General features: G+C 39.7%; 1 protein-coding gene across 1 annotated transcript in view; it reads right to left on the bottom strand.

Moving 5' to 3' along the window:
• The window catches only part of PGM5 (phosphoglucomutase 5), a 188,365-nt gene that overhangs the window by 60,666 nt on the left and 108,947 nt on the right, over positions 1-18,752 (bottom strand). The window contains exon 7 of the mRNA XM_036855685.1: positions 11,934-12,049. Coding sequence (XP_036711580.1) covers positions 11,934-12,049 — 116 coding nt within the window. The remainder of the gene's footprint in view (positions 1-11,933; positions 12,050-18,752) is intronic.

The following is an 18,752-nucleotide window of genomic DNA, read 5'->3' as shown; positions in this document are numbered from 1 at the left end:
CACCTGGTTCAGAACATTGCGAGAAGCTTTAACCCATATTTCCAAAGCCTGTAAGTACCACTCAACTGTCCTTCCTCTATCCAGGCTAGCCCAGCCCGAAGCCCACTCAGACTTGCTTTGACCAGCCTGGAAAAGCAGTCATCCCCACCCAGATACCAGAAGGAAGGGGCTCAGCTCTCCCTGCCACAACTCCAGGAAAAACTGACACCAAAAACAAGTCTATTTTTTTGTTATCAGAAACATCCCTACTCTTCTATTCCCCAAAACTAGACTTTGAATTTTCTCAAGCTTTAAAACCATATTACTTTGAGCTAGGCAGTACACCAGTAAGTATACTGACATAAAAGAAATGGGGGAAAAAAAGAGAGTACTCAATCTCAAAGGAATTTTCCTCAAATGGAAATGCCAGCACGGGCAAATCAACTCAATGAAACACCACACATGTTACTAAAAGATCAAGTCATCTCAGCTGAAACTCAGATCAGGAAAGTCTGAATTTGTCATTTGGGAAAATATAAATCATTATGCACCTGTTGCCAACTCCAAGCTAGAAATAAGTTAGTGGTTCTCAACCTGGGCTGCCCATTAGAATCTCCTAAAGAACTTATTGTAAATACCAATGCTCAGGCCCCACCCCGGACCAATAAAATCAGAATTTTTGGCAATGGGACCCAGGCACCAGAATATATATATTTTTAATTCCTTGGGTAATTTTTATGAGCAGTCAGAGTTGAGAACCACTGTTTTAAGAGAAGCCTACTCAAAACAGTCCCATATCGGGGGCAGATTACCTAGGGGTAGTCAATTAGGCCTCTTCCTCTACTTGCTCAAATTTGGCACTAAAGGAAAGTGGTCATTGGTCTCTAGTTCGATGGATGCCCCTGGCCCTAGTCGGGGGGGCCCTCTCACTGGAGCCAGCTTCAGTATCATGGTTTTCCCCCACCCCTTTTGTCTGGAAATCTTGTGAGGGCCTTGCCAAATTTGGAGTAACCAACTCATCCTGGTGTGCCTGGGACTTTCCCCATTTTAGCAGGAAATGAACAATCTCCCAGGAAACCTCTCCATCCCATGCATACCAAGGTGGTTGGCCAGCTGATAAGGAAGGCCACTTGCTCAAAGAGGTTCCTGACGGTTTTCAGGATGTGTGCATACACAGCACATACCTAAGCACACGTATTTCCTAGAGCCAGAAACGATAGGAAATATATCTATATACTTGCTCTTGATGCAGAATTACACAGCAAGACAATTCCATTTTTGGAAGAATAACAGCAAGGCACCAGGCACTTCACTCAGTACTTTATACGTCTATTATCTAATTTTGACAATTTGATAGCTTAACTTTACAGGTAAGAGATTGAGGTTAGGTCATTTGTATGAAGTCACATGGCCACTAAGGGGTGAAAAGAAGATTCACACCTGGGCAGTTTGGCTCCAACGCCTGTGGACATAATCACTGCTGGAAATGCCCGGTAATACCAGTGGTCCTCAGGAGCTGCAATGAGGCAGATAAAATGCCCCAGGTGGTTAGACCTGAGGCAACCCTTCTGAAGATCTGGGTGATGGATTGGTATTTTTTCCTCCTCACACTAGACATTCAGGAAAAGTTGCCAAATTTCCCTTTACTTCTCCTCTCCTATCGATTTACCCTTTTCATTTACAAATGAAGTTTTCATTAATTTGCAGTGAAATTCTTCCCATCCTCTTTTTATCCATTCAAGGATTTGTCTTTTCAAAATTGTGAAGTTATGAGGGAACACTGGGAGGCACCCCTTGCAGGGAATCTGAGATTTGAGAACATGCTATTGAACTGTGACAGGTTGTTGTTTTTGTTGTTTTTTTTTCCGTGTCTCAAACCGCTCATGTTCAGCTCTTTAAATCTGGCCAAAAAGCAGGGCTCATGGAAAAATTGTCACTTTTCCATGCTTAAAAAGAAATGCTTCTTAAAAAATTAATGCTCTAAAATGTTTACAATTGGAAAACAAAGCTGTCCTGCATGTAAGCGGGTCAGAGCCAGCTGTCAGCTCAGAAAGGTAGGATGGCAGTAACCGACAGTGTAGCTCACGCTGTGATGTGGGCATCCTGGCTCCCAATGCTATGTAACAATAAATTTGATGATGATGATGATAATAATAATAATAATAGCGTTTGACACAATAATGCAGCAGGGCTCTTGGCTAATATCCTGACCATTGCAACACCCTGTAAACTCCATGAGGGAAGGACCCGTATCTGAAATGACTCATCATTCTATCCTGGCCCTGGCTCATAGAAGGTGCACAGTAAACCTGCATTGAATGAGGAAATGCATGATTAGGTGAAACTCTAGTACGTAGTGTGATTCATCAGATTCACCCCTCACTAAAAGCTAGAAGCAACCTGAAAAGATATAGGGGAAAAAACTTTATAGATCATCCCGTTGAACAGATTCAGCTTATAAATGAGGAAACTGAGGCCCAGAGAAGTGATCTGTGTAAGGAAGTTCAATGACAGAGAGGGGGAGTCAAGGTCTAACTGGGTCTCACTGGGACTGTCATCTCCTGGTGCTGTGCTGCTTACATGACACCATTCTTCCACGTCCCCGGCATGCATCCCATCCCCATCTAAAAGAATTAACCAGATGGGAGAAAAGGACACCTTTGGCATGTCCTTAAACAGCAGCAGCACAGTAAGACTGGGTTTGAATCCTGGCTCTGCCATGTGAACTTGGCCAGCGGCTCGACTTTCCTCTCTAAGCCTCAATTACCTTATCTGTGGTCATTATGGTCCCTAGTTCATTTTAGAGTCAAGAAGTCTCAGTGAAATGACATATAGGAGGCCCTAAGAATGTACTTATCACTCAAGAGATGCTCAATAAATAACAAGTATTAGCACTGTTTCATTAACACAGGCCCTACAGCAGCCAGGCCATCTATCCCATCTGCCCCAGAGGAGGAGAAAGCGTTAACTACGTCAGGGCTGGCCAGCTGACGCTCGTCCCTCACACGAGCAAGCCAAGGTACGGGACAGTGGGACCTCCTGACTCGTATGTCCCATCCCATTTCTTTGTCTCCAGTGCTGATGGGAACAACACAACTCTCTAAGAATTGTTCCTTGCTTGGTCATAAGCTGAACCAGAAATCTCTCCAGCAGGTTTAAAGCCTGCACCACAGGGTTGAGGACCTGTCACTCTTTAGGCATTGGACTTTGTTCTCAGTGGGGCTACCTGGGCCCTGGGAGAGAGCAGCAGGGGGAGCCTCAAAGCACAACTTTAGGGACTGCATCTTAAATACCAAGGGATGGGCCCCCTTGTTGAAAGTCCCCTAGTAGACACTGTGAAAGGAAACCCTTGGTCTGTTTGGAATTCTTCAACCCGTGAAGATTGAAGAATGATTTCCCAGGATTCCCAGTCCCAGGATGCACTGGTAAGTGTGGACACAGCCTCAGAGGGAGGCCCCATTCCTTTCTTTCTGCTCCACACTTTGGTGTCACACAACACCCCCTCTTGCCACTTTTCATCATTGAAAGGGTCAGTGGAACTGGAACTGTGGCGACCCCAAGGAAAGGTTTTGTTTTGTTTTGTTTTTGATGGAGACATTCTTTCCACTCCAGGTGGAAGCTCTCTTTCCCAGCACAGGGGTTGAGAGTTTGTAGAGGGTCCAGAAGAGAGTTTCAGTTTTCAGAGTTTACAAGGAGGCTCTTGGGGAGTGTCAATCACAGCACCTCTGTGCTCTGGCCCAGCCTAGATTGAATTGCACATGTGCACACAGCCTGTTTCAACTTGCCCAGCAGAGGAATTGCTCTCCTAGTGCTGCTAATGCTGTCATCACAGCTTCCTCACGTCACATCTGCTACCCAGCCAAATTTACACAAATTGCCCAGAAATAAGAGAAAGAAATGTGGTAGAACCGCAATAATCTGAAATTCACAGATATATGGGCCTCCTTCTCTGGCCTAGAGACTGGACAGATGTGAAAACTGCCAAACGTAGAGTTAATGATTATCTAAATAGGGAATGAACTAAAGCTTTCCTTTATTGTACCTTAAAAAATCTGGTATTAAATAAAAATAACTGTATAAATAAGAGACAGTTAAACCTATTCAATATTTGTTCAACAGCACTCCTGTGAACCCAGTCTTGAGTTAGGATGTACATAGTTCATGTGTGAAATACAGATGAAGAAGCAGGTGTGGAACTTCAAAGCGTTATATACTGTTTAACTGTTAGGGAAAATAAAATGTCCATTCACAGAGCAACCGGAGAGTAAGTCAGTAATATAAACCATAAGACAATAGAGCAGAGAATGTCTCTGCTAAAGGCTGTAAGAAGATCTTTATATACAAAAGATCACTAAAGCTAGAACCTAGCTGCTATTGAACACGGCTATTTACAGGTAATTGTCAGCAGCCCCTACTCCCCCCACCCCAGGAAATAAATACGTTAATAAAATGAATTATAAATACTTAACAGGATTTAAATTTTTAAATCTGTTCATTAACACAGGTCTTGGGAATGAGTTTTCCTAGAAGCACTTTGTTAGCTATTAATTTGTGCTAATAATGATGTGATAATTGAAAGTACCAAAACTTTATTTCAAAATTTTACATAATTCCAATTTTAATATCATTCATAAAATCCTTCCTCACCGCCTCCCAACTGGTCTATATTTATGTGGTTTTGTTTTTATGAATCCTCCCAAATCTTGGGATACCCTAATGCCCAGATTTCCAGAAATACAACCACTCAAGAATGATAAAAATATAACTACTAACAATGCAAAGAAGAAATACCAAAATGGAAAATCTTTGTTTCTTCCTCCCTTCTTTCCTTCCATCCATCTACCTTCCATCCATCTTTCCAGCCTTCCTCCCTTCCTCCCTCCCTCCCTCCCTTCCTTCCTTCCTTCCTTCCTTCTTTCCTTCCATCCATCCCACAATCACTCAAAGCCTATCATATATAAAAGAAATAGAGCTGAGCAAGAGAGACATGGCCCCTGTCCGCAGGGCATTTATGGTTGCATGGAAAGCAGAGGGATCCGGAAAAATCTCAAAAGACTGGAAAGATACTCGAGATTTCCTGTGAATGAAACACATACATACTCTGGGCCTCTTCCTTTTGTGCTAGAGACTGGAGAGATACAAAAATAGCCAATGTCAAGAGCACCAGACTGTACTCCAGAGTTCACAGTGAAAGAAGTTGGTGTGACAATGAGGGACAAGCCATGCTGGTGCCAGGAGACCTGGATTCAATTCCAAATTTCCAGAAAGATATGGATGTATACAAAAGGCTCAGCAATGCCCCCAGCACATACTAAGTGCTCATTTAAAAAACATAATTGTTATTATTGTGAAGAACTCAACAGAGAGCACTTTCTTGGAAAGAGTAAACGTTGTATTGCCTGATTTTACTTGGCAAATTTGTATGGCTATTGACATTAACTTTTTAAAAATACATAACAAAAGTAATAGTAATACTCAAGATGGTGGTCAGCTTGGAGGTCTTCCAGGCATTCACAAACAGAGCAATTCTTTATGTTACCTGTAAAGGGACAAGCTTTGGCGTGATAATTCATACACTCCCCAGATGGTATGACTTCTTACAAAACTGATGACAACGATGGCAACCAATAGAGCATCGTCAACAAATTGCCCCCAAACCTCAAAGTTTTTGGTTTTTTAGGTCTTAGTTTTAGTATTTTAGTACATCCCCTTTTGTGTATGGGAACAAGTCCAGATTCCTTCCAATTTGGAACTTGAGAAAATTAGCCAGAATGCCATTTAGATGAACAGTTTTCTTCTGTTTAAATCTAAGGATTTGTAAAATGTTCTCCTTTCTCTCGGAAAAGAGTTTTCCAAAGCCCTTCCCAGGAAGTGGATGAATATCTGGTTCTAGCACAAAAGATGATTTGGCTTCTGAAATGACCTTGGTTCTTTGACAGAGCAATAAACATAGGCTTCCTATTGTCCAGGACCTGCACCTTTCCACAGGAGAGAAGCCTGAACTCTGATCCTATCACCAGCTTGTTACCTTGGAAAGTTCTGGGAGCTCAAGATGCTTGCAAGAGAAATTTCCACTCAGGGTATATCCTTCTTCTCTTGGGTAAAAAGCCTGGCATTCCTGAGCCTGAGGCAGATCCATATTTTCAAGGTTTCTTGGCACTAAACTATGCTTTCCTAGTTGGTACACAGCTCCATGCCCCAGGGGCACTGAAAAAGGCCTCCACTAGAGAAAGCTTTGATAAGTTTTAGAAGTGTCTCCCTAGTCTCAGGTCTAAAATCTTTCCATCTCTCTGCTTTCTCCTTCCTTAATTAGCTCACCTGATTTTGAGGACTATATCCCAAGGTAGATGGGGAGCTCCTGTGATCAGCTTTTTACAGGCTGGAATTATAAGGGGTCAGAGAGACCATGTGGCTTGTCTGTAGGTGGCAGGTGAGGGTCTTGAACGTAACCATCAACCTCACATTCCAGGCCTCTCGACTTCCTGAACCGAACTTGGTGTGGCATCTCAGACACACTCTTTCTACCACTCCTGATGAAAAACAAATACTGGTTTTCACTAGAGCAATGTTTCCTACTCCTGACTGCACATCAGGATTACATGAGGATACTTATTTAAAATGCAGACTCTCAGGCTCCACCTTGCCAGGGATTCCGAGCAAGGGTAGGATAGAAAAATCTATATTTTCAGCAAGCTTCCCAGGTGATTCTTACACATTCAGCTCAGTGCCTCTCCAAGAACCGGCATTAATAAGGAACAGCATGAATCCACTTTTTCCTTCCAAGACTGAGTGGTCCAGTTCCCCAGGCCTTCTAACAGTCATTTACTGTCAGGTGCTGGAGAGATGGAATTAGCCATTGCTTTCATTGGAAAGACTGATCAGCACAGTGGAAAGCAGCATACACCGTAGGGCAGGAGACCTGTCTTTTAGTTCAACTGTAATTTAATTCAAGTGGAGGCCTTTTCCAGGCTCTGGGGCCCTGGGTGAGTCACTTAACTACTTCTTGGGTTCAGGAGCTTCATCTGGCAAATCAGGCCAATGTCACCAGAACTTGAAGAATGGCGGGGGTGGGCAATACCTTTAGAGATCCACACATTGAAAAATCTCTTGTGCTCCTTGAAAGGAAAATGGCAAGCAAATATAACAGTGAGAGGCTTTTAAAAGTTCCTTCTAGTCCAGCCTACATGTTGCAATCAGCATAACAGTCTGAAAGCAAAGCTTGCTGGAAAGTGGTTGCAAGCAGACCTCCCCCCTGTGAAGACCATGGTTTCCTATTTCCAGCTGAGTCAAGTCTCAATGTCTAAGCTAGGCAGGCAAAGGGCTTCAGAAATGAGCCCCGCCCCACTGGTATTTCCAAGACTGTTTCTTGATACTCCCTTCTCCACCCTACGCTATGCGTCAGAGGTTAGTGAACTACAGCCCATGGCCAAATTTGGACTTAGGCCTATTTTTGTAAGTAAACTTTTATTGGCACACAGCCATACTCATTTATGTATTGTCTATGGCTGCTTTTGCGTTACAATTACTGAGTTGAGTAATTGTGGAAGAGACCGTACATAGCCTCTCAGTTCACAAAGCCTAAAATATTTACTATCTGGCCCTTTACAGAAGAAGTTTGCCAACCCCTGATATACACCAGCCTTTTTCAGTCTTTTGGCCATGACCCACAATAAAAACATTTTACTGTGAGATCTAGCAAATACGTAGGTACCTGTGCACATATTTATATATAAATATTTCTCAAAATAACATTTACCTTTCCTAAATACAATGCATTCTGATAGTTTCTAGTCTATTATATTTTCTTAAAAAGCTGTTCACGACTATACCAACCTCATGACCCCAAATTAGTCTTGATTCATATTTGGAAAATACTTCTCTAGACAAACTGAACAGCTGGCTGCTTACGACACATGGCCCCTACTCTCCCACTTCTATTCCTTTCTTGACATTGCTGTCCCCATCTGGCAAGACTCTGTCCTTTCATCTTTACGTGTGCAAATCCTTCCCATTCTTTAAGAACTACCCAAATTCCATCTCTTCCAGGAAGTCTGCTTTGAGCCTCCAGTTCCAAACCACTTTCTCCTTTTCTCATCTCCCACAGCACTTTTTCTGTTCCTCTATTGTGGAACTTTAAAGTTTCTGCTTTGTAGAAAACTCACCTGTGCATCTTTCTAACTATGTACCCTAAAGATCTTGAATTTCTTAAGGGTATGGTCTTTTTTGTATTCTACATACCATCCAATACAGTGCCTTGTACTCTGTAAGTACTGAATAAATGTTTATTAAATTGAAGTCAGCAAACATTTGTTATTAATGGTATAATATGGTTTATACATATAATATTTTATCCTTTAATTTTAAAGACTATAAATTTATGGTCTATTGTAAGCACTCAACAAATGTTTATAAAGACAGAGAGAGAGAGAGAGAGAGAGAGATAACCTGGACTTATCAGTTTCCATTCCAGTTGCTAGATTTGTGTTATTTTAATAACCAGCAGGCAGAATTATTATATACAATATACAATCCCTGATTTTTTGAGTCACAGTCACTGGTTTAGACACACAGAACACCAAAAAGGATACACAGAACACCTATTTTTAGGGCCTCAGCAGAGAAAAAGTATAACAGTTTCAACTATCCCAAGCAGACCTGCCATCCATAAGTTCTGAGATCAAACAGTAGTAATTGAGAGAGCTTGATATGATCTCTCTTTTTCCAAGGAGAAAAAGGTGCCTGCCAACCCTTCTGTACCATCAATGCTATTAGAGTCTAGCTGATTTTGGTAAAAGGAGAAAATTTCCCAGGAGAAAATTCCTTCAGGAACCCTGACATAGCCTGAAATGCTGTCATTATCACTAGTTAGAGTGGTTTTACTGCAATCTGTTTAGGCATGACCAAATAAGACTTATTCTTAGGAATTCAAGGATGGTTTGGTATCAGCAAATCAATCATATTTTATTACATTAACATAATAAAGGAGAAAAAACATTAATATATCACTTGATTCTGAAAGGGCACCTTCCATCAGCCATTTATAATATGATTCTAAGAAATATTAGAATAGGAAAAAAAACTACATAAGCATGATAGGAATTTTACCAATATTAAAAAGCAATCATCAAAATAGATGGTAAAATACTGAATTGATTTTCATTAAAATCATGAACTATCACAATTGTTATTTAATATTATTTTGAAGATTGCAGCTAGTGCCATAAGAATATGAAATAAAAGATCTAAATATTAGAAAACACAAAAAATCTTTAGTCATAAATTATATGACTGTATACCTAAAAATGTAGACTTTTTAGAAAAGAAAATGTCATAATTAATGATAGAATCTGTTAAGGTGGTTGTGAACCAGAGAAAAGGCATATTAATCAATAGCTTTTCTTTATCTGTTATATGTTTATATGTTATGTAAACAAATTAGAAAGGAAAATGAAGATATTAACATTAAAATCAAAGCTGTTAAAAGCTCTATAGGACATATGACCCAGTTTCTTCAATGAATAAATTAGAAAGAGAAAATGTAGAGGAGAGAAATGCAGATTAAAAGAGACTTATAACTCACAACAAGTTATGATATAAGATCTTTTGGATCCTAACTGTAAAAATTTATCAAGGAGGGGAATGTTGAGAATAGGAGAAATTATTAAGAAATTACTTTTGGAGTTCCACTTCTGCACTTCTGTTTAGGATGTGGAAATCTATAAGAGAATGTCACTCCCATCCCAGTAATAAGAAAAGGCCAGAAAACTACAAAATAACTTAAAAAAAAAAAAATCTGAGGTCACAGGAGATAAAGTGAATTCCAAAGAGTCTCAAGGCAAGACAGGACACAAACCACCTCACCTTTAGCAGAGCACAGGAGAAAGAGGATGCTTCCATACAAGTGAATAATAAGAAGTCATAAGAGTTTTAAACATTCTTAAAGGCCAAGTATAGCCTATTATGATAGTTTTAAATTGCTTGGAGTCCCAGATATGAAGGGCACATTCCAAGTTATTTCCCATAGGCTCCACTGGGCACTCACAAGAAAGACTGGAAAAAGAGAGAGAGAGACTTGGTGGTGCTGACATGCAGGAAATGATCAACTCCTGCCAAGAGATAAGCCTGAAACTCTTTTGGTTCCCCAAACATTTCTTTCATAGGAAACAAAAGCCTTAAGCTCCTGGATGAATGAGCTGCAAACCTTCTCATCCCTTGGATCCAGGCAGAGGTCCACTGCTTCTGAAATAGGGGTTGAAGTAAAAACTCTCTGTTCCTGGACAAAGAGTAGGAAACCTTGGGCCCAGAATCCTACACCAATATTAACAGACACCTGCTGCCACTAGAAAAGGGTCAAGTACCTAATAATAGAGGTCTATTTTGTCTCACAGACATGCAGTAACTGCTGAAACCTGTGAATGCAACAGAAACACTGAAAAATCTCCTCCATCTCCCCATCCTTACTTTCAGTACATAGTAAAAATATGCCACTACTGGAAGAATTTGAAGCCTGTGATACATTGATATACTAAAGATTATAACAGAAACAATAAAATCCAAACCCAGCTCAACTCCTGACTATATTTAATGTAACCTTGCACACTAATGCCCTGAGAGAAGAAGAGGTATGCCCATTTCTGTGTATAAATATTATTTACCTGAGTCTCTACTGTTCTTATATACATACAGTCCAGCATTCAATGAAAAATTATGACATGCAAAAATCAAGAAAGAGTAAACCATTGCTTTATCAAGAGACAAAGCAATCAACAGAACTAGAGTTAGAAAATAACCAGTTATTGGAACTATCAGACAGAAAGTTTACAATAACTATGTTTAATATGTTAAATGATCTAATGGAAAAGATAAACAACAGACATAAACAGATCAGGAATTTCATCAAAGAGATGAAAATTATTTTAAAAGAGTCAAAGAGAAATACTAGAAATAAAAACTACAATATCAGAGATGAAGAAATCCTTCACTGTGCTCAGCAAAAGACTGGACACAGCTCAGGAAAGAATTCATGATATGCCAATAGAGATTATCTTGACTGAAACACAAAAAGAATAAAGAGTAAACAAAACCAAATAGTACACGTAAGAGCTCTGAGACAACACATGGTCACAAATTATCTAACATTATGTAATTAGAGTCTCAGAGGAGAGGAGAGAATAGGGAAAGAGAGATATTCAAAGAAATAATGGCAGAGAACTTTCTAAAATTAATAAAAAAACAACAAACAACAGATCCAAGAATCCCAAAGAACCCTAAGCAGGGTTAAAAAAAAAAAATACATGTACCTATACATATTATAATTGAACTGTTAAAAACAAAAGATAAAAAGAAAATGTTGAAGCCAGCCAGAGGTGGGAAGTAGGCGAAATTTAAATACAGAGCAATGGTGGTAAGAATTAGAGCCGACTTCTTGGAAACTATGCAAGCCAGAAGACAATGGTGTGACATCTTTAAAATAGTGAAAGAAGAAATTATTTTTTAACATTTTTGATGTGATAATGGTACTATGGTTATATATATATATTATATATATATATAATATATATATATATATATTTTTTCCCTCAGTACCCCTTATACTTAAAGATTCACACTAAGGATTGCTTCACAGTAATCAGAGGGGAGGGCTCCTCTTGTGGATGAGGGTAGAGATAAAGTAAGATTGACCAGGAGTTGATGATGGTTGAAATTACATGATGAACACATGGGAATTTGATATATTTCCTGTCTCTCTCTCTCTAAAAAGAAGAAGAAATGGGCAGAAGACGTGAAGGTGTCATAGCACATATCCCACTAGGTTTCTCTGATTTTTTTTTTTTTTTTTTTTCCTCTAACTCTTTTGCCAGCCTTTGATTCACAGTGGACTCACAGGTCCCCAAACTGGGGTCACAGAGTTCTGCAGCTACCCTCTCCAGTAACACCAACCCAAAAAAGCTTACCAGTGCCAAAGCTCTCTTCTCCACACAGAGAGCACCGGCCTGAGTCCATCAAATTTGAGAAGAATCTCCATCCAGCTGGGGTCTCATACACAGGGACCTTCATTGATTTGGCCACTCTGAAAAATGAAATTCGAGGCAACAGTTAATTCATATTTTTCCTTTCCTTTTTTTTTTTTCCTCAGAACATAAGGAAGTCTTTAAGATCTGTTAATGCCATAACTAGATTTTAGAACATCCTGAACAACGTGGACAGTTTTCAAGATGTCAAGCCATAGGTAGAGGATGATAAATAGCTTATTCCAATGGTACTCAATTTTGCTTTCCCCATAATATAGAAGATGTTCAGTTAATGTATAGCATATTCTCACATTTACGTTTCACTTCTATATATATTCCTTTATCTTGGTGGTAAGATCCCAGTTGGGGAATCTTGGAATCTAAATTAACGTGGTATTTGAGTGCAAACACTTTGGAATATTGTTTGACAGTATCTACTAAAGATGAAATACACATATCCTATGAACCAGCAATTCAACTCCTAGAAATTAATACTAACGATGTAGTAGACACTGTGGTGCACTGCTCAGCTTCACCCCCAACACGCAAACACACACACACACACATTTTAGGACTTTTAGGACTGGAACACTCACTCTACCAGCTTCTAGGAATGTTTATGGCTTCTAGGAATGGTGACAGCTCACAGATGTGGCCCCCACTCTCTGCTAAAGAGAGATGTCTCACTCAAAATCATGCTCCCTTCCTTGGGTCAATCCACATCCAATGCCTGGCAAATGAGAGATGTATAAAGATCTAGGCTTCTTGCCCCTATTTGGCACAACTCTGTAGGGCCATTTCAGCTCCAACTTCTCCATCTGATCCTCCTTCCTCACTCCCCCATAGGTATTGCTCTTGAAGGAAACTTTGATCTTGATGGCAGAAAGGAATAAAGTTCCTGCAAGCGAATCTCTCTCAGAGCTGCTTCCTGGGGAACCCAGCAAGTGACATTACTCAACAGAGTATGTACACAAGATTTTTTTAAAAATGATCATAGAATCACAATTGGTAATAACTGAAACAAAAGTCCATCAAAGTAGAAGGGACAAATGATTTACAATATATAATGCAATAACATAAATTTCGTTGAACAAACTAGTGCTACATGCAACAACTTGAATGAACCTCACAAACATAATATCACGTGAAAGAAACCAGTATCAAAGGAATATACACTATACAGTTCCATTTAGATAAAATTTAAAAACAGCTAAAACTAAGCTCTACTGTCAAAATTCATGCTCAGAGGACCCAGAAGTTCAAGTATTTTGTTCAAGATCTCACAGAGATAAGAGGCAAAGCTAGATTCTGGACCCAAGTCTGCTTAATTTCTGTCCATGTTCCATTCCACTACACCATGCTGTCTCCCCAAGTGCTTTAGTGCTTCAAGACATATACAAACCTCAAAGTTGGCTGGGGAATGAGCTGCTGCCACAGACACTGGCCTGAAGAGTTTCATCGGCCCCACATGGAAGCAACCCAAAGAGAAAAACACCAAATGCCTGCCACCAGCAAGGTTTAGTCCTTTGATGACTGTACATGCAGAAGGTGACCATGGAGAGGAACCAGTGAGGGTATTTCGGTGAAGAAGAGGAAGAAAAATACACATAGGACAAAGGACACGACGTAACAGTGATTTCTTTAGGTTTGTTTTGTGGCCACCTAGAGGAAAAAATATCTAGAACTCTTGCCAGAGGAACATAACACTTCTCTTTCCATTGAACCCAAATGTAATTAATGTGCTCACAATCTTGAAAAAACTGTGTGCCAAGTCTCTTTCAAGTTTGCTTTGAGGGACTTCCCTTGTGGTGCAGTGGTTAAGAATCCGCCTGCCAATGCAGGGGACACGGGTTCCATCCCTGGTCCGGGAAGATCCCACATGCCGTGGAGCAACTAAGCCCATATGCCACAACTACTGAGCCTGCGCTCTAGAGCCCGTGAGCCACAACTACTGAGCCCGCGAGCTGCAGCTACTGAAGCCCGCACACCTAGAGCCCACAGAGCCCACAACAAGAGAAGCCACTGCAATGAGAAGCCCGTGCACCGCAACAAAGAGTAGCCCCTGCTCGCCGCAACTAGAGAAAGCCCACGCGCAGCAATGAAGACACAACGCAGCCAATAAATAAATAAATAAATAAAGGTTCAACTTAAAAAAAAAAAAAGTGTTAAAAAAAAAAGTTTGCTTTGAAAACAAGCACCTTTTGGATGCTTGGGTGTTACGTCAAAGGTTCTCTTTTCCTCAGTAGTCTAAGAAAGATATACAATCATGTTTACGTCCTGGTAGGAATAATGAAACAAATCCTCTCCAAGCTGGAGAGCAAAGGTAAGCTTTCACAGCCATTAATTTATGGTCAGAAGCTCAAGGAAGGAGAAATCATTCACATAGAAGCTTTCTAGGGCAGCGCATAATAAAGCCTGGGTCAAAATTAATTTAGCTAAAATGAATGCATAAGATTACGAAATAGAATATGCAACATGGGGCAGAGGTGAGGGTAAGAGAGAGGCTAGAGGGTGTGGGGATATATATTCTCTGGCCAAAACATTCTTGTTGGTTCAAAGCCAAGTTGGCAGAACTGAAAGGAGTGGAGAGGATTTCCCCAGCTCCACCCTTCTCAGCTGATCACTGTCAGGAGGTCATTGGGCTGAAGGCTGAGGCTGGATTTTAAAGGACCGGATACTTCTATAACTATGAGCCACATTTGCAGCTGTACAAGCTAAGATAACAATATGGGTAATTAAATTCCAGGATCCGGAACATGAGTTGATGTGTCCTAGAGTCAGAAAGGAATGCCCCTCCCTTCTCCTTCTACTGAACTTGGGATCCATCCCAACCATAGCATTCAGCAGATACCAGGCTCTAGACTGCTTTTTGGCAGGAGGTCCCAGTGGAGTCTCTGGTACAAAAGCTAAAAATGAAGCTGCTCATGCTGAGGGTCTGCTCCCCTCTCCCTGACTACCACCACCATGTGTCAGAGACAAACAAAACTCACTTTCTAGGGAAGACCAGCATATGAAGGGAAAGAAAGAAAATGAATCTGGGCCACAATTTTCCTGCAAATGGGAGTGAGCCTTGGTAGCCAAAACAAAACAAAACAAAACAAACCATGGTGGATATAAGCCTCTTAGTGTGGATTTTAAAACCTCTAAAAATGTGGCTTCAGGTTGGAAATAGCCTCAACCTATTTTGCCAATACTTTCTCCCATGATACTCCCCATATGCGCCTAAAAACTGAACCATCTCTTATTTTCTAAATATGCTCTTGCATTTTTGTTGTTGTTTTTTTGAGTCCTTCTTTATGCTTTTCATATTACCTGGATTAATCCTCCTTTCCAATCTCTCTCAAAATACTTCACTTTGCTTCAAAACCTCTCTTAAATGCCCTGCCATCATGAATCCTGTGGCAAAGGCTGCTAGTGGTCAACAAAAGTATCTTTTCCTGGACACACAGCTGGACTACACTTCCCAACCTCCCATGAGGTTCACTGTGGCCACATGCTGAGTTCTAGCCAACGGAACTCCAGTGGAGACAATGCACACTCTTTTCAAATCTGGTTATTAAAATTTCCCATCCTCCATGTTCTTTCTCCTTCTGCCAGTCTAATGTGGACAAGCCCAGCAATCCTAGAAGCCACATGTTGAAGATGGTGGACCTACAAGTTGGAAGGATCTGGATCTCTGAATCACCATTTGGAGCAGAATTAGTCACCAATCAGGAACACTTGTTTTTAACTTCTAATGACTGAGAAATAACCTCTTGCCATGTTTGAGCCATTGTACACTTTGGGATTAGTTCTGTAGCACCAGCTCCATTATCGTAACAAATACAATTCTTTTTTCATTGCCGTTATCAATCCAAAGTAACTCTTCCTGTCCTAGGCTTCCTCTCTTGGTAGGGGGTTTTTATGTTCACATTGTCATTGTACATGTTGTTACCTTCTTAACACTCTCCCTCCACACACAGATACTACCACTACAACCACCAGTGTGTTAGTTCTTTGAGGGCAGGGGCTGCATCTTATATACCTTTATAGCTCTTCAATGTCTAGGATAACATAATACCTTGTCAGACTTGCCCTCAATAAATTCTGTATGATTTCAGTTGATTAATATCTATTATTTAAGGAGTATTGTTGAATAGCAAGGGGAAAAGTATCTCTATTTTATGGTCTTTTCTCATTGTAGGTTCCTTATATTATATTAAGAAATAATTAAGTAATTTCTGCATGTTTTATTTAAATTAGTCATTTTGAGCAAAGAGAATTTCTCCAGGTATTAATTGGTGGGGCTATCAGGATAAGACAAAGGCATTTCTTGAAAATAAAGATTTTATAGAATTAGGGCAGGAATATATGAGAGTCAAAAGTCTGAGAAGCAGAAGGACACATTATTTCTATTTTACCAGTCTGGTGGTCGCCTTACCCTCATGTGCTCAAACAAGATGACAGATACAAAAGCATCCTGAAAGATCCCTAAAAGCTCACTACATGTAGAGGTGCTAGCACACCCACCTTTGCACCCCCCGCATCCAGTGCCGTGCATGCCCACAGTAGGTATTAAAATATCTATTAACTTAATTATACAGTACTACATCATTGTATGTGACAATATTCTACTGGAATACCAACGGTTACTAATGACTCTCTTTTACCTTGCGAGAGAACAGCCAAATAAAAAATGACTAATTATATCGAGTACATGAGGCAGCATCGGCTACTCTTGTAATTCTACTTTAAGAAAGTTCCAATAGATTTTAAAAGGACAAGATCCAGGTCCCTCTTCCTTCAATTTATCTTCAAACATCCACTTTCCTAAGAGCTGAGCACACTTCTTGGTTCTATTTTCTACATACGGAACTCTCAGTCCCTTTTTAAAAAGCCTCCATCTACATTGATTAGGAGATATCTGCATCACATATATCCAACAAAAGACTTATGCGTAGCTTATATGTAAAAACTCCTACAAATCAATAAAAAAGGGCATAAAACATGGGCAAAAATCTTGATTAGGCACTTTACGAAAGAGGATATTCACAACCCACAAAATGAAAAGACAACCTATGGAATGGGAAAAAATATTTGCAAACCCTATATCCAATAAGGGGTTAATATCCAAAATATATAAGGAATGATTACAACTCAATAGCAAGAAAACAAACAATCTAATTTTTTTTAAATGGGCAAAGGGTCTAAATAGGAAAATAAATTTTTCTGAAGAAGACACACAAATGACCAAGAGATACATGAAAAGATGCTCAACATCACCAATCATCAGAGAAGTGCAAATCAAAACCACAATGAGATATCACCTCACACCTATTATTGGGTTTTTAGCCAACCTGACAGAACGGCTATTATCCAAAAGATAAGAGATAAGAGAGCCAGTGTGGATGTGGAGAAAAGGGAACACTTGTGCACTGTTGGTGGGAATGTACACTGGTACAGTCACTATGGAAAATAACATGGAGGTCCTCTCCTCAAAAAATTAAAAAAGAACTATCATATGATCCAGTAATCACACTTCTAGATATTTATCCAAAGGAAATGAAAACAGGATCTCGAAAGGATATCTGTACTCCTATGTTCATTGCATCATTATACACAATAGCCAAGATACAGAAACAACTTACGTGTCCAATGACAGATAAATGGATAAAGAAGATGTGGTATATACATACAATGAATATTACTCAGCCATAAAAAAAAGAAGGAAATTCTGCTATTTGCAACAACATGAATGAAACTGGAGGGCATTCTGCTAAGTGAAATAAGCCAGACAGAGAAAACCAAATACTGTAAGGTATCACTTAAATGTGGAGTCTAAAAAAAAAATAAAGCTGAACTCATAGAAATGAAGAGTAGATTGGTGGTTGCCAGGGACTGGGGTGGGGAGGTAGAATGGGGAGATGGTGGTCAAAGGGTACAAATTTCCATTTATAAGAAAAACAAGTTCTAAAGATGTCTGTATGTGTATAACTGAGTCACTTTGCTGTACAGCAGAGATTGGCACAGCATTGTAAATCAACTATTCTTCAATAAAAAATTAAAAGATAAATAAGTTCTGAAAGTCTAATGTACAGCACAGTGACTATAGTTATTAACATGTACTGTGTACTTGAAATTTGCTGAAAGCAGAATTCGCACTAAAAAAACTATGTGAGGTGATGAACAAGTTAATTAACTTGATTGTGATAATCATTTCACAATGTCTATCAGTATTAAATCATCACGTTGTATATTTTAAATATATTATAGTTTTATCTGTCAATTATATCTCAATAAAACTGGAAAAAAAATAACCAAAAAAGCTAGTCATTGGTGACAGAAGTCAGGATAGAGGTTATCTCTGGGGAGGAGGGGGAGGTAGTGATTGGAATGGGGATCCAGGGAGCTTCAGGAATGCTGTTCTGTTTCTTTTTTTTTTTTTAACATCTTTATTGGAGTATAATTGCTTTACAATGGTGTGTTAGTTTCTGCTTTATAACAAAGTGAATCAGTTATACATATACATATGTTCCCATATCTCTTCCCTCTTGCATCTCCCTCCCGGGAGGGTGGGCTGTTCTGTTTCTTGATCTACAATGGTAGTTACATGGGTGTGTGCACTTTGTAAAAAGTCCTTGAGCTACGCATGAGATGTGCCTTGTTAAATATACATTATGCTTCATTTAACATTTATTTATTTTTAAATAGACCTTTATTGGAGTATAATTGCTTCACAATACTGTGTTAGTTTCTGTTGCACAACAAAGCGAATCAGCCACA

The sequence above is a fragment of the Balaenoptera musculus genome, chromosome 6, assembly GCF_009873245.2.
Source record: "Balaenoptera musculus isolate JJ_BM4_2016_0621 chromosome 6, mBalMus1.pri.v3, whole genome shotgun sequence".
Taxonomy (NCBI): domain Eukaryota; kingdom Metazoa; phylum Chordata; class Mammalia; order Artiodactyla; family Balaenopteridae; genus Balaenoptera; species Balaenoptera musculus.
Note: the sequence above shows the minus strand (reverse complement) of the source record. Positions and strands in the feature narration are given on the sequence as shown.